This window comes from Tenrec ecaudatus, chromosome 14 (assembly GCF_050624435.1).
Source record: "Tenrec ecaudatus isolate mTenEca1 chromosome 14, mTenEca1.hap1, whole genome shotgun sequence".
In the NCBI taxonomy this organism is placed as follows: Eukaryota; Metazoa; Chordata; class Mammalia; order Afrosoricida; family Tenrecidae; genus Tenrec; species Tenrec ecaudatus.
Genome location: NC_134543.1, coordinates 53,370,039 through 53,385,959, shown reverse-complemented (window position 1 = coordinate 53,385,959; position 15,921 = coordinate 53,370,039). Strand labels below are relative to the sequence as shown.

Below are 15,921 nucleotides of genomic sequence, written 5' to 3'. Positions count from 1 at the left end.
CAGTAAGCAGCCCCAGCTGAAGATCGCTCAGGGCCTGCGGCTAGGCCAGCCCCAGCTCAAGTTCACATGTCTGTCAGGCAAGGGAGTGCTCCCCAGCCATCCCGGCAAGCCCTGGTGGGCCTGGGAGAGAAGATGCCCATGGAGCTAGTCTTCTGCTTGAAACAGGAGTCAGGGGGAGCAGGGCCAAGAGCAGACACACCACAGGCATGCTCAATGCCTTCCCTCCCTGAACTTCCCACGGCGGTGCCTCCAGTCCGCACCGAGCACGTTAGGAAAGCCACAGGGGCCTGCACAGTGCCAGTTACAGTGAGAGACACTGCCCTGCCCAGACCTATCTTTTGTAGCTCCATGTTTATGTCCTCAAAGCAGTTTTTTTAAAAGTCTGATTTTCTCCTTCTCTGTACCCTTGGTTTAAATTCTCGGCTACAATCTTTATTTGGTGTGGGGTGAGGGGAGCAGAGGCCTATTCACCAGCAACATTTCTAGGAGCCCTGGTGGTGTAGTGGTCAACATTTGGGGGTGGGACTGGGGCAAACAGAAGGTCAGCAGTTCAAAACCACCAGGCACTCCTCAGGAGTAAGAGCAGGGTTTTCTACTTCCTTCGAGAGTTACAGGCTCAGAAACCCACAGGGGCAGTTCGACCCTGTCCTACAGGATCACTGAGTCAGCACTGACTTGATGGCAGTGAGTGTGTTGTACAAGCATGAGAAAGGACACCTGTTATAACTTCATACACTAGAACTTGATCTATCTGCTGTGTTCTGTGTTTATATCCTGAATCCTGAATTGTAACCTGTTGACTCCTCTTACAAACCGCAATCACAAGTGTCTACAAGTTTCGCGTGGTCTGTGCCATGAGTAATTGGACCCAGCACCGAGGCTATTGAGTGCCGTTGGGGGGCGGGGGGGGGGGTGGTAGCAGGGGGGGAGAGACGGCTGGTGTGAGAAGTAGTAGGAAGATTGGAGGGTGGCGGCGTGTCTGCACTCTGCGTCTTGTAGAAAAAGCCTTTGGGCTGAGGTGGAGTTTTATTCTCCTGGTGAAGTGTGAGGAAGCCCAGTGCTACCTCAAGCTCATTTTCCACACCAGTAAAAACAACCACTGGTGCCAAGCTCAAAGACCCCTGGGGCACCAGCCAGGGACCTTGGACTGCTGACTCACCAGAGCTGGCAGTGCACACTTGCTGTGAGACCTTCATTAGTGTTCTTTCACCTTTCTGAGCTCTATGCCTGGTGCAATGGCTACCGGGCTTCACGGACAAAATTCAACAAAGGTTGTTTTAAGGAAGCTAACAAGTTGTAATGCCAGTGAAAAAAACGCTCAGGGTAGAGTGGTGATCAGAACATGTCTCAAAGTTCTTTTAGGTTTGTAAACAAACACCCTGCTGTAAGCCTCAACCTGAAGGCCTGCAGCTAAAGCTCCTGGGTCAGCAAACCAAGCTCCCCAAATTAAGTGCCCAGAGGCACTGCAGTCCAGGAGGCCTCAGCCTGAAGGCACTCTGCTCCACTTCCGAGGGTCAGCAAGTCCAGATTCACCAATTAAGTGCCCAGAGGCACCCCACTCTGCAAGCCAGCCTTCTGGCTAAAAACACTCAGCTTTACATACTCCGTTTCATGCTCCGGCTCCTGATTCTGCCGCTGCTCCTCTGATGTCACAGCTGTCTTCTGAATCCCGGAGGTGCACCGAACAGGGATCATAGGTCCAGAGGACCCGCTCCACTCCTGACTCTTGCTGGTAGTGAGATCCCTCCCCTAGCTTCTCAGAGGGCTCATTTTATACACAGCAGGCTAGCACTGCACCAGGATGAATCCTGTTGACAATTACTCACAGGTGAATCCTATCAGTATGCTACCCTCCGTTCGTAACAGACTCACGCAGGGGAAGTTCATCATCTGGTGGGAGTTAGAGGCTTGGGCCACAAGAGCGACACTAAATAATTCACTGCCCCTGCAGCCATCACCAGCTCCAAAAGAGAGAGATGAGGCTGTCTGCTCCTGTGTAGATTTATAGCCTCCGAAACCCAAAGAGGATTGCTATGTGCTAGAACAGACTTAGTGACGGGTTTTGTGTGCCTCGTTCAGATATTTGAGTAAATTTTGGTTTGACAACAAAATAGAGCTTTGTGGAGAAAGATGACACCCAGATTCAAGATGCTTCTACACCTACATCATCGAGGTCTGGTAGTTTATAAAACTGGGGGAGGGGGGAAGAGAGAGAAAAAGCGCAAATCATGTAAGACCAAAATAAGAACAGGATTGGGAAATTTGGCCTGGTACATGTGGGAAACAGGAATTGGAAGAGAGTGTATGTGGACAAATTCCTTATTCTCATATTTAAGAAGCCTGGGTGGCCAGGGTACTGGGTGGAGGGAGGTCTTCACCCTTGTGAATTAGAGATGATGTCCCAGTCACATTCTCATAATTAAGATTAATCACCTCAATATCCTCCCATAATAGTGGTACCTTAAAGTGACCTCTTCCAAGCACATAGCTGCTTGCTATCTGGCCAGCAGCTTTATCTCTTGGAGCAGACATGTTGCTATTGCTCTCCTTGCACCTGGGATATTCGCTCTCCCTCCCCCTTACCTGCCCCCAGCACTGGTGTTAGGTTACTCTTCCAGTGAACTCAGAGACCTTTAGGGTTAAGGTACAACCTACTTGTTACATATTGGTTACTTGTAATTAGGGGGCTTGCTGCCCCAACACTATGAGTTGATGTGAGAATACATTTTTTCTCTCTCCTGGACCTTGTTCCAGATACAATGGAGGTGAGGCATCCCAAAACTTGTGTATGTCTCTTAATTTCTTCCCTTCATGATCTGAAAAGAATATAGATTTCTCAACCAATAGTCTATACTAAACCCCTCAAACTACAAAAATGAAATAAAAAGAGGAGGCAGAAATATGTTCTGGGCCTTTCACTAATTCTTACTACTGAGTTTAGCAAAGTGACTACAAGGGAAACAAAATTTATTCGATTTGATGCTTCCCATCCTCCAGTGGATCTTATTCTAATTCTCAGAACAACTATCTCCATTTTACAGAGGAGGAAAAGGAAGGCCGTATAGCAAGTGTATGGACTTGTTCAGAACTGTACAGCAGAGCTGGGGATCCAGGTCAAGTCCATCTAATGCCCAAACCCACACTTTCTTCCACTCCACCAGTAGCTGGGCCCTTAGAGGATACTGTCCCCTAAGCGTCCATCAGTCCTGCCCCACCCACATCCTCAGAGTGAGGATTCTTGCATGGACGTACCTGTTCTGTTTGAAAGAGAAGGGTCAGACCTCACATGATTGAACAGTTACATCACTCCACATTTCACTCCGTCTCCCTCAGGCTTGAGGTGAAAACAGAGACTCGTTTTTATGTATTTTGCTCTCTGTGCCCTCTAACATGATGCTGGGTAATTCTTTTTCATTGAGGGCTCAAGGATTTCTTCTGGTTCAAAGTTTGGTTTTCTCCCCACTAAGTATCTCAATATGTCCACCAGCCTTTTATATGCACCTTGGCATGTCCAACATTTCAGGACTAAACTCCATCCATCAAGACGAGAGCTCCTGCTCCACAAAGACTACAGCTGCCACCGTCTGTCCTTCCCTTCCACCGGTTCCTCAAGCCTCCCGCCCAGGACCCCATGACCTCAACCTCCCCCAGAACGACCTCAACCTCCCCTGGCTCAAAGCGGCGCCGGAAGTGCCCTTCTGGATGCATTACTAAATGATGCCGTAGGTTTGCTTTTGGGAATTCCCAAGCTCTTCTCAGGGCAGGAAAGCAAAAATCCACAAATGAGAAGATCCTTCCAGAATGTATCATCACCTTGAGATCCCTTTGCTAAACAAGGTTGACACTGGCTTTAAAATCTCTCCAGCTGTGTTGCTAGGTGCCACGGAGGCAGTTCTAACCCATAGGCGACCCCTGGACAACAGAGGGGAACACTGCCAGTCCCCCACCATCCCACAAGTGCTCTTACTGGAGCTGCCCCGGGGGCAATCCTTCCTGCTGAGGGCCTGCCTCTTCCTTGCTGCGCCCTCCTTGACCAAACATTCCAACGGAGCATTCAGGAGACTGTCAGAGGGTCTGAAGGGTCTAATGCCTTTCCACAAAATCACATCTTTACAGAAAGGCTGGCCCCGAGTCACCAATTAAGACAAAATAGCTAATCGGCACATTATTTGCTCTCCATCCACGTACCTCCTATTCCCACTACTTAAAATTTTATTAAATTTATTAAATTCTGGACAACAGCTTCCCTTTATGAAGAACCAGCTGGAAATTGATCATGGTACAGTTAAGGGGTTTGGTTGTTAACCAAAAGGTGGGAGTCCAGCCATGGGTTCCTCAGAAGAAAGGCCTGGCAATCTGCTTTCCCAAGATCCACCGTGGAACCCCTCTGGTGAGCCCAGGCGATCAGCCCTCCGACACACATGGGCTCTGCCTGAGTCGGAATCGAGCCAACAGCATGGTTTGGTTAGTACAGATCTGAAACTAACATTGAAACCTCCTGAACGTAGGGACAATCAGGGCACTGGGATGTCCCTAACTTGTCTTGGGTCACCCAGCTAGTGTGTCAGCCACGATTCAAACCTGAGTGTGACACCAAGACTCTCTCGAATCATGACTGAATGATCCTGGTTGGTCAGAACATCCTTTCTTCCCCTCTGAGAGCAGCACTTCTCCAAGGAAAATCAGACCACAACTAAGGAGCCCGGGAGACGCTTTTTGATACACCAACCTGTTTTTGCCTTAAGAGTTGGGAAACAGATGATTAAAAAAAAAAGAGTTCTGAAGCACTTTCCCTTCCAACCCCCTGTGCCCTCCCTGTCAGAGGTCAGGTGAGCAGTCACTGGAGCAGATGGAATGATCTACACCCAATTCCTCAGTCACGTTTTTATACGCCTGACTGGGAAGGGGGAAGTGGCATGACATCGCTCAACTAGGAAAAGCAAGCGCAACGTGGCTCTGTGTTCATTAACTACCGCTTCACACGGCCTCCTGCTGACACTTTACCCCTCGGTTCTCAACTCCAGCGAGTCATGAAATGAGGACAGGGCTCCAGGGAGGTGATACCACCGCTGCACAGCCACCACGAGAAACGACAACCGACACAGGGTTTTAATTTCCTATCCCCCTCCCTGCCGGGATTCCCATTCCTACACACGGCAAAAAATGTCTCCCGATAGCATGGGGTACGTAAGGGCTGCCCCTTAACAGACTAAGCTTCAGGCATGTTCGACTGAGCAGCACAACTAATGGCTTAAGTGAAAGCACAGAGCCCTTCTGCCAGAATACTGAACACATCTGCACTGGAAAAAGTACAGGCAGCAAGCTCCTTAGAAGCCAGCATGGTGAGACCTTGACTCATGTCCTTCGGACATGTTATCGGGTGGAAGCAGTCAAGAGAAAAGTAGAAGACCCTCCATGAGACGGGCGAGCAGCGGAGCTGCGGCCAGCAAAGCAGCCATTGCGAGGAAGGCGTGAGCCCCCGCAGGGTTTCCTCCTGCGGTGCGCAGGGGTGCTGGGAGCTAGCTCCAACTGGGCCGCCCCTGACCGCCAAGCCCTCCGTTGCCGTCTGTGCAGGAAGCTCACCGCTGCTGAACTTCCAAACTGAAATACTTCATCACCCTGGAGAGCTCAGCTGGCACAAGCAACCGTTTCGCCCCCACTCACTGTATGCGCCCCATTGGAAAAGAAAGGGAGAACAGCATCATTAATAATCAAGAGATTTAAAACAGAACATGCCTGCCAAGATTTGTTTGGCAAAGATTTCCTATATTTCTTGAAACATGAGGTTGAAAGATGAGTTCCAATATTCTTTGTGGGCTAAACTCTTCATCTACCACTGGAAAGAAAAATCCCGACTCTACCCAACCCAGCAGCTTAGAAAGGAAGTGAGAGCGGTGGCATTGAACCCTGCTTACCCTTGGTGTCGGAACTGATGCTGTCCTCCACGTCGACCACCTGCCGCCCGCCACTCCAGGGTGCGCTGGGGACTGGTAAAGGGGAACGCTGACGAACAACTTCTCCAGGGTGAGCTGGGGGAGCATCCGATTCTGGTGGCCCTGCCCCTCCAGCTGGGTAGGGCTGGTGGGGTTCCTTTGCAGGGTAGGGTGAGGGGGCTTCCCGGGAGGGGTCCCGTGAATCTCTGTCACTTTCGGGTGAAGCTGGGCTTCTGCTCTCTGTCTGCTCAGAAGGCTGAACTTGGCCGTTTCTATTGGGAGTATCCTTCTTTCCCAGAGGTTCCCAGGCGGTGGCCCTTGTTTCAGGGTAGAATGGTAAATTGCTAGGGGCTGGATGTGGCAGAGCCGGGGCCAGCTCAGAGCCTGGTAGAGAGGCACCACCTTCTGAAGCCCTTGAATCGACTTTCCCATGGAAGGAAACATGGATCGTGCCACGGCCAGTCCCCACCCTCTCGGCTTCACTTGGTGGATAGTCGACTTCCTCCTCAGTCTCATCATAATAATCCAGGCTGTCTTCAGTATAGTCCCCTTCCAGAGCCCCATCAAGAGGGAATTTCGGATGATCCAGTGAGGGCAACGACTGGGCTTTGGAGAGGTCCCCTCCAATTGTTGCTGGCCTGACATTGTCCAGTGGGGAGGTGCTGCCGATATGAAAAGCCCATACTCCAGGAATTCCCACGTTGCTTAGTCTAAATAAAGAGAGAGCAGTTCGTTGTAACACGCGTGTCCACTTACCCACGTTTCTACAAAGGTGACCATTTATTTTTAAAACTCTTAAGATCAAATCCAGGGTTTTCACTGGTGTAGAAAATCAAATAAAAGTCGACTCCCTGTTACCTAAAAGGACTGTGCTGGAAGCCTGATGTAAACTATCTTTTGCTTAACATTCTGTTTCAAAGTCCCTGTCCACAAAAGGCTAGATTACAGCAAGTTATAAATTTGCTCAACAATCCAAATATTTTCCCTACAACATGGCTATGTGAAAACAAATGGTGAATGTGGAAATAGTTTAGCCTTCCTTTACTTGTTTGAAGAAAACATAGGGATAAAAATCCTTCCTACAAACGAAAACAAAAGAGATTTGCTTTGGAGAGCGTTCTGTGGCAGCCATGTACTCAGCATTCTTCCACAGAGTCGGCCATGATCCTGGCCAAACTTACAGCGAGGTGCTGGGAAGCTAGGTCAGCTTTGAAGGCTCACAGCTAACGATCGGCAGAGTCGGGCTTGGATTCTGAGAGCATTGGGGGCACGGTGGTTAGGCACTAGCCTATAAGCCAAACAGTCAGTGGCTTTGAAACCACCACCCAGACCAAAGATGTGGCAGTCTGCCTCCAGGACGATGACAGGCTTAGACGCCCTCCGGAGCAGGGTGCCTCTGTTCTATAGGCTCGCCAGGATCAGAAGGGATGGGAATACAACTCGCACACCAAAGCCCACCCTCTGTCGATAGTGTATTCTATCTGTATTATGTGGGAAAACACACACATCCGAGTCTGTCCACATCTGAATTATTACCCTTTGGAATGGCAAACTCATTCCACTGCTTAGTCACATGGGCCAATCAAAGAAAGATGATCTGATGCAAAAAATCCAAAGAAATAAAATACCCATAATTCAGAGCAAGTACAGAGCAAAGTTCAGGGGCAAGTGAAGCCTCATGACACTGACAGGGGTCAGAGGCCAGAGATCTTTCCAGAGACATCCAGAATCCAAGGACTCTCTTGTTTTCTCCATCAGAGAATAGGGGCTGCACTCATTCTTCCAAATATCCCAACCATCCATTCCTTTAGAATCGGTGATACATTTTGAATAGGAAAGGTGCATAAGGGATTATCTCGATACATAAGAATGCAGTTGAGCAACGAGCACCAGGAAGCTTGAAGACCCTGGTCTACTGTTCCTCTGATTATGCTCAGTCTCCATTGCAATTAAACGTCTTCCAAAGTCAGTCCAGGAGGAATACAAATTAATGATTAATAGAAAATTATAAATTAATTAAACATAAAAATAAGAGACCTCTTGCTCATGAGGATAAGTAGCCATCCACATAGCAAGTGCTTCGTGCCGGCTATCTTCTCTTCCAGGAGAGCGGACAGCATGGACTACTCAACAAGTGCAGATGTGCACGTGCATCCCTAACTTTGCAGAAAGACTTACGCAAACACACTGTGAGAAGTATACACTTATGACTTGTGAGATTATAATTTTCAAGGAAGTTGTAGAGAACAAGTTCATTGAATAAGAAATACCTTCTTCAGAGGTTCACGCTGAAGTGATTGGGAATGAAACGGCATGATGTTTGTGACTTATTTTACAGCTTTGTGCAGTAAAGAAGGATAAATATGGAAAACATGTTGACATTTAAAAATTGAGTAATGGGCACTAGAGTGTTCTTTCTAAATTCCTGGATATTTTCATAAAGTTAAATTAAGGAACTGTGAAATAAAAAAACTAAACGGAGGAACATTACTGTCATTCTGAGGTAGAAAGAATGACACCAATGAACACGTAATGGGACAGACGATTAATTCTGAGGCTCTGTGTTTACAACTCCTAAATCAAAAGTGAACCTCATAAAACAACTAGATAAAAATACACACAGCAGATGTCCAGTGAATGCTGCTCCTACAGCATTGCTGAAGTCCCCACAGGAGATGAGCAAAGAATGTGGATGGACGAGTAACAAGCACCTATCTTTACACAGCCATGAAACATATGAAAAGGTTCCAGGTGGGCTCGAATCTAGCAATGACTGGGGCCAGCTCAGGATCAGGTGGTGAGTCATCCTGTCCTGCGGGGGCGCTCTGACTCAACAGCACCTACGGATAATAACCACAGTAACCAAAGAGAGGAACAGGAAAATGTGAACATGTTTACCTATCAGATGGGCAAATACTAAAAATCACCAGGGAATAGACAGGATCAATTGTAGCAATAAATGAAGGGGGAGGAAGCAAGTTGAAGGGTATTTCTGAAGGTCAACTTGTGAATATTCATCAAAATGTTAAGATGCATATAACCTTTGTCTCGGGGATTCTACTTGGAGGAATTTATTTTAGAAGGCAAGAGATGTCAGCGATGAACATTATACTGTTGTATACTGTATACTGTAGCATTAATTATAACTGTAAATATCAGAAGGTTTAAATTAAAGAAAAAAAAATTTTAACTCACTGCCATTGAGTACATTCTGACCCAGTGACCCTACAGGCAGGGGTTTCTGTGACAGTAACTTCTTTATGGGAGTAGAAGGTTTATAAAAATGTTCCATGACCATTGGGCCTCCACTCAAATACTCCTTCAATGTAAAAACACTGTGTTGTATTAACCTGGCATTCCATGATGCTCACCTTCCTGGCACAATCACTAAAGACAAAGCAGGTGCATAAGAAAAGGTGGTGAAGAAAGCTGATGGTGCCCGGCTATCAAAAGGTATAGTGTCTGGGGTCTTACAGGCTTGAAGATAAACAAGTGGCCATCTAGCTGAGAAGCAACAAAGCCCACATGGAAGAAGCACACCAGCCTGTGTAATCACAAGGTGTCAATGGTATCAGGCATCAAAGAGCAAAATATCATATCACTGTGAATGAGGGGGAGTATGGAGTCGGGACCCAAAGCCCATCTGTAGGCAACTGGACATCGTCTTATAGAAGGGTCTTGGGGAGGAGACAAGTCAGACAGGGTGCAGTGTAGCAACCATAAAACATACAACTTTCCTCTAGCTCTTTAATGTTTCCTTCCCCCCACTATCATGATCCCAATTCTACCTTACAAGTCTAGCTAGACCAACTGATGTACACTAGTATAGATAGGAACTGGAAACACAAGGAATCCAAGACAGATGAACCCTTCAAGACCAGTGGTGAGAGTGGTGATACCGGGAGGTTGGGGGGAAGGTAGGGTAGAAAGGGGGAACTGATTACAAGGATCTACATATAACCCCCTCCCTGGGGGACAGACAACAAAAAAGTGGACGAAGGGAGATGTTGGATAGTATAAGAAATGACAGAATAATTTATAAATTATCAAGGATTCATAAGGGAGGGAAGACATGGAGGGAGGGGGAAAATGAGGAGCTGATACCAAGGACTCAAGCAGAAAGCAAATATTTTAGAGAGATGATAGCAACAAATGTACAAATGTGCTTGACACAATGGATGGATGGATGGTGATAAGAGTTGTATGTGCCCCCAATAAAATGATTTTTAAAATGTTCCACATCAAGTAATTAACATAATAATACTACAGAAGGTACATGGCGTGATGTTTTTTCCAGAGCTAAAATGATAACACATACAGACATCTGACTGAAAGATGGCCATAATGCAGTGTTGGGATGTGGGGGGCATATAAAAGTAAAATTTGTGTATGCCTAAAAAAAAGCTGGAAGAATTAATACTGAATTAATCACGCCCTTGCAGGAGTGGTCACGGGCAATCCTTAGTTTTATCCCACATGATCCTGTGTTGCTTTTATTTTATTTTTATATGAACCATGGATTACTCCAAAGAAAAATCTCTTCATAGGTCATTTTGTTCCTATGTCTTCTTATGTTCTCATTCATCAATTCAGAGGTTTCTGGACGGCATAAAGGATAAGAATGAGGGAAATATATAAAGAGAGTAAATGGAAGCTGTGTGTGTGTATGTGTGTGTGTGTGTGTGTCTGTGGGAGTGGGGGTGGGAGAGAGAGTTCTTATGGAGCTCCACGGCTATGAGTTGGGAATATAACGGGTTTTCCACCACAGGCTTTTTGGTGCTTTCTGCCTACTGTACTCTTTACAGATATTAGCGTTTACTCCAATTCTCTGACATTGTTGATCCACTTACCTGTCTGGGGTCTTCAGAGTAGAAGAGGGTAGGACCAATGGAGAGTAAACCAGGAGTTACGTTTGCTCTAGATTCTAGGCTGAAAGGTAGCCTGATGGAAACGTTGCCCCAAAGATTCCCAAGGTGGGTTTTAAGAATGGTCAAAGAGCCAAAGGATTCAGCAGAGGTTCTCCCCAAACCCAGACAATAAACGGGCAGTAAAGCAGAGCAGCCCAGCGCCTCCAGACCTGTGCCTGGATTTTGCCTTGCCACTTAGTACCTGTGAGATGATAGGCAATTGACTTCCCCTTCCCTACGCTCGTTTGTAACAATATAGAAAATAGCAGTGCGTACCTCCTAGAATTCTTATTTAAGATGATATTCTTGTCAATGGAATTTAATGAAGTGTTTAACACAACTGCCTGGCGAAGAGGACGCTCTCGGTAAGCGTCAGCTCGAAGCACCCCGGTTGTGGCTGAAGGGCCCGACTGTGGTAGCGAGTAGAGCAGATGCTAGGCAAGATTGTAAGGTGTTCAGGGCAGATTTCATGAAATGACAAGTTAAGGGAGGCTTGGAAGGAACCGATGTTATGTCTGGCTACTGGATCCGTATTCAACAAGGACATAAAACCAAACACAAAAGAGAAAACAAACCCTGACATCAATAAATCGCTGCTGATCTAGAGACTGGCATTATGGAGCTTGACAGAAAGGGAAAGGGTTATTGTTGCCTGAGTGGAGTGAGCCATCGACAGGACCGAGGCCTGCCTTCAGTTCTGGCTACTTCCCAGCAGTCAGGCTCACTTCAGGTAGGGAAGCCAGAGAGAACTCCGGGGACTTCTAAAAATGGATCCACCTCGTGCTCGTTTGTTTTTCTTTTCCAAAGGACATTGTTTTGACTTGAATTTCAACACGGATCTGTCCAAAAGACTAAATCATAATGCATCTTCCTGTGAAATGATTAACTTGGAAATCCTCAATCTGGGCAGTCTTATTTACTAGATGCTTTCATGTGGTTCCAAGAGCAACGTTTTCCGTAGCATGCCTCAGTGGCTTTGTATATACATGCGCGCACACGCACACACACACGCGCGCGCACACACACACGCGCGCGCACACACACACACACACACACACACACACACACACACACACTCTTCCGTTTCTGGTAGCTAACCCTGATGGGACAGGAAAAATATAAATTTTGGTGAACTTGATCCTCCCTGAGGCAAATTTCTGGTTTGGACCTGATGCCAAGAGAGTAGTTGTGATCTTGTGGCCACTCACGTGTAGGCAGCTTCTCAAGGTGCTGCCGTTCAGACAGGAAGGGGTGTAAGCCCTACCATTACTCACTGGTAGAGATTTTTTATAGACTGTTCAGTGCTGGTCAAGCTGAAATACAGCCCTTCTCTCTTCAGATCGTCAGTCTCCCCTCGGCAGAAGCCCACTCGGGCTGGGAGTTGGAGCTGGACATTGTAAGACTCCTTGGGGCGTGTTCCAAAGAAATGAAGGCCATTGGTCGGATAGAGAAAGAGGGCGTAGGTATCAGACGCATCATATGCCAAAACCACCTGGAAAGTGTTTCGCTGAAAAAGAAAAAAGGAGAGAACACAAATTAGAAACACCTGTAAGAAATCAACAATAGGGTATGCATACATCGCATCATTAAAAAAAAGTGGAAAAAAACTTCTCCTTTCTGTTTTCTCCAAATTGTGTCTGTAAATATAATCATATTTGTTTAAATGTCCTCCTGTTACAAATGTCATTGTGTAAATTATACTACTCATTGTCATCTTTAGTCAATCTCTGTTAATAGTCAAAGTGTGTACTACGCAATGCTGACTCACAGTGACCCTATAGGACAGGGCAGAACTGACCCTGTGGGTTTCTGAGACTGGAACTCTTTACGGAAGTAGAAGTCTTATGGGGCAGGGTGGGGGGGGGGATAATAATTGCACTGCTATGGGAAAAAGTTGGTGAATATTTCCCATAAAAAGCTAAACATAAAGTTAACCCCAGCCTAGCAATTCCACTCTTGGGTGTAGTCACAAGAAACTTGAAAAGAGAGACTCAAACCAATATTTGTATACCAATATTCATTGCAGCATTAGTCACAAGACTCAAATGATGAAAACGCAAGTATTTGCTAAGAAGAATGGATAAACAAAATGGGTTATAAACAAACACTGAAAATTTATTCTATCATAGAGAGGAATTAAGTGCTGATACACACTATGACATGGATAAACCTAAAAAATATGTTGAGTGAGTAAGTCAAACACAAAAGAACAAATATTGTGTAATCCATTTACGTGGACGAGGTCATAGGCATATGCAGACTATGTAGAGATGTCAAACTTTGGGAAATGGGTAGACGTGATGGTGACATACCATGGTGAAAGTAGTTCGTGTCACTGAATCACACACGGCAAACTTTCCCATTACATCCATCTATCTATCGGTTTCACACATCTCTCTTCCAAACCTCTTTAATCTGGTAACATGTAGCAATGTTAACCTGGGCAGCCACTGCCCTCGGCATTCAACAGCTCTTGTCTTGATTATTAATCCATCCATACATCCATCCATCCGTCCGTCCGTCCGTCCATCCGTCCATCTGTCTGCCCACCCATCTATCCAGTCAGCCAGCCAGCCATCTAGCCAGCCAACCAGCCAGCCTGATCAGGTAGGCATAATGCCAGGCACTGGCTGACTGAAAGGTCTCCTTACTGCTCTCACTGCCTCATTCTCTTTCTTTCTCCAATGTACCATTTCACACCAGTGCCCCTGTCTTCATTTCACACATACGGAACGAGAGGCATAAAGGTTCGCAGAGCTTGCTCAGCTGAGGTAGTTAGTTCTGCTCCAGAAACTGCGCCTTGAACCATTTGCGATCTGGCTCCAAACTCCCTTCCCAGGCTCAGTTCAGGCAAATTGTTTAATACTCCACATTTGTGCCATGTTCTGTTTATGCCTGGAAACCCTAGCACATCCTCAAACGCTGCTTCTCTGAAGTGTTTGTGTTTCCCTGCAGAATCATGTCCACCTCATGGGTGTTTCTAGTTAAGAGGCATCTCATTTTGCCTTAAACTATGTAAGTAGTTTAGGGACCTGTGAACCCTATACATCTATCCATTGACTCATGGATGAATTGTGCATCATTTTCAAGTGCTTACTAAGCTCTAGGAATTATGCTTGGTGCTGGAGAGGCAAGTGAGAGGGAGAGGTTGAACAGGGCAGCCTCATCCTTTAGGAGAGAAACGGCCATGGCAGAAATGTTAAGCTTGGTACTCCCATGGAAATAGAGGACCCGCTGGAGGGTGTGTGTCCACGACTAGGGGGTGGGGTGAAGGGTGGGGAGGCATCACAGAGGCTGCTTGTGAACCTTAGTAAACACCACAGGCGGCTGAACAGACCAGCAAAGAGGAACCAGGAGCCTGAGTTACCCACAAAATCCACTCCAGACCCTGACAGAATTGCTCTAACAGGTTAGCTTACTCTCACACTTTCAACAAAAGACCCTCTGCCTTTACCTACCCGGAGCTATCTTTTTTACCCCCTTCTCTATAAAACCCACTAGTCTGTAACACCTTTAAAAGGTAGTCTATTTAGAAATCCGTTAACACCGCCTCTAAATTCTACTCTATTTACAATTTCGTTGGGACCTGGAAATGTATCTAAAAATAATACATACTTCATTCACTACTAAGTTGAATCGCTTCCCGGTTTTTCTAGGCAAAGAGATGACCATCCACGTAAGGACGGACAACGCAGCAAAGACATGCGTTCTTCTCTTTCCCATGTGTTCCTCAGGCTCTTTCCTAATTGAAAAAGTTCCTTTCATGTTTACAGTCCAAGAAGAGTGTTGAGGGTCTGCGTACAGGACCAAGAAAGTCAAGTGTTACAGCACGATTTACCCGGAAAGCTTTTCTCTTGGTTCTCTAACACAGGAAAAACCCATCTTTCCTTCTTTGTTATTTCAGCCACAAAGTCACAACCAAGAAGCCTCTTATTCTTGTTGCTGTAGTTGTTGACTGTTTCTTCGACAATTCTTTGGCTTTCCCAAATAATTTGTTCTAACATTTCTAGAGAGTGAGGAAACCACAACTTTGAACAAAGGCTGTTCTGCATCATGTCTGTACACTGCATGCTCACGTCGTTGATTAACATAGATTCAATAACGGCACAGGGTTGGTTTAGTTTGAATAAATAATGTTCAACTGGGGAAGGAAGCTATTTCGGGAGAAAGGGACTCATTTTAAAAAGCTAAGCTTTCAAAGTTCCTGGCACCCATGTCCTATAATAAAAATACGAGGAGACAATCCTGGTTGTGAGCTTAGAGAAAATCTGAAATAAGAAGGTTGTATAGATTGTGAGGAAATGGAAAGGGATAGGGGAGTCTGGCTTTTTCTTGGGGGGGTCTGGAAATTTAATATTGTTCACTTTCTTAGTCAGTCAACAAAGTTGTGTCTGTTAAACTTTATGCAACTTCTTGAATATGCCACCCCTGAGACAAATAGGTGGTGTTTTCTGTACTTGTCGCTACTGAAATAGGCAAATATCGGAGGGATAAAGACAGCTTCTTCAATAGAATTTAAGAGTCAAAAATCTACTCCAAAGGAGAATGATTCTTTACAAACCATCTGGTGGAGCACACCAGATGACCACTTCTGAAGTTCCCCCTCTCTGGTCTGCAGAATTCCACATCTCCTTGCCAAAGAGCCCACTTCCTGAAGTCCTGAGAGGCTCCTGCTCCCACAGCCCTCTTTGACTGGCTTCCAAACCGGAAAGGTCATTACATTCCTAGAGAGAAACACGTCTTTGCAAGAGCCGCACACACTCTGTCTCTGAAGGAAACCCTCAGATGGGCTGCCAAACTCCACAAAAGGGTCAGGGGCTCCTAACTCCGCCAGGATCCCAGAGAAGGCAGAAGGCTCAAAGGCGACGAGGAGCAGGCGAAGGAGCAGGGACAGTAGTCCCAGAGCCTCGAGGTTTGCTCCACCCTGTCCTCAGAGACAAAAGCAGGGACTCTCAGCAAAAGCCAGGGAGGAGTCTGCCTTGTCCTCCCAGGTCTGGGACATCACCCATCAGTGATGGCTTGACATGCAACAGAGCCAGACTGACGGACACAAAACATTCCCCTCGGTGAGTTTCGAATGT

The 15,921-nt window shown here is 46.4% G+C and overlaps 1 protein-coding gene across 2 annotated transcripts in view; it reads right to left on the bottom strand.

Moving 5' to 3' along the window:
- Positions 1–15,921, bottom strand: part of NID2 (nidogen 2) — an 85,260-nt gene that overhangs the window by 51,760 nt on the left and 17,579 nt on the right. For both annotated transcript variants that reach the window (XM_075531178.1, XM_075531179.1), the window contains exons 3-4: positions 12,115–12,347; positions 5,916–6,643 (exon numbers count right to left, since the gene is read on the bottom strand). In XM_075531178.1, the coding sequence (XP_075387293.1) occupies positions 5,916–6,643; positions 12,115–12,347 (961 nt within the window). The remainder of the gene's footprint in view (positions 1–5,915; positions 6,644–12,114; positions 12,348–15,921) is intronic.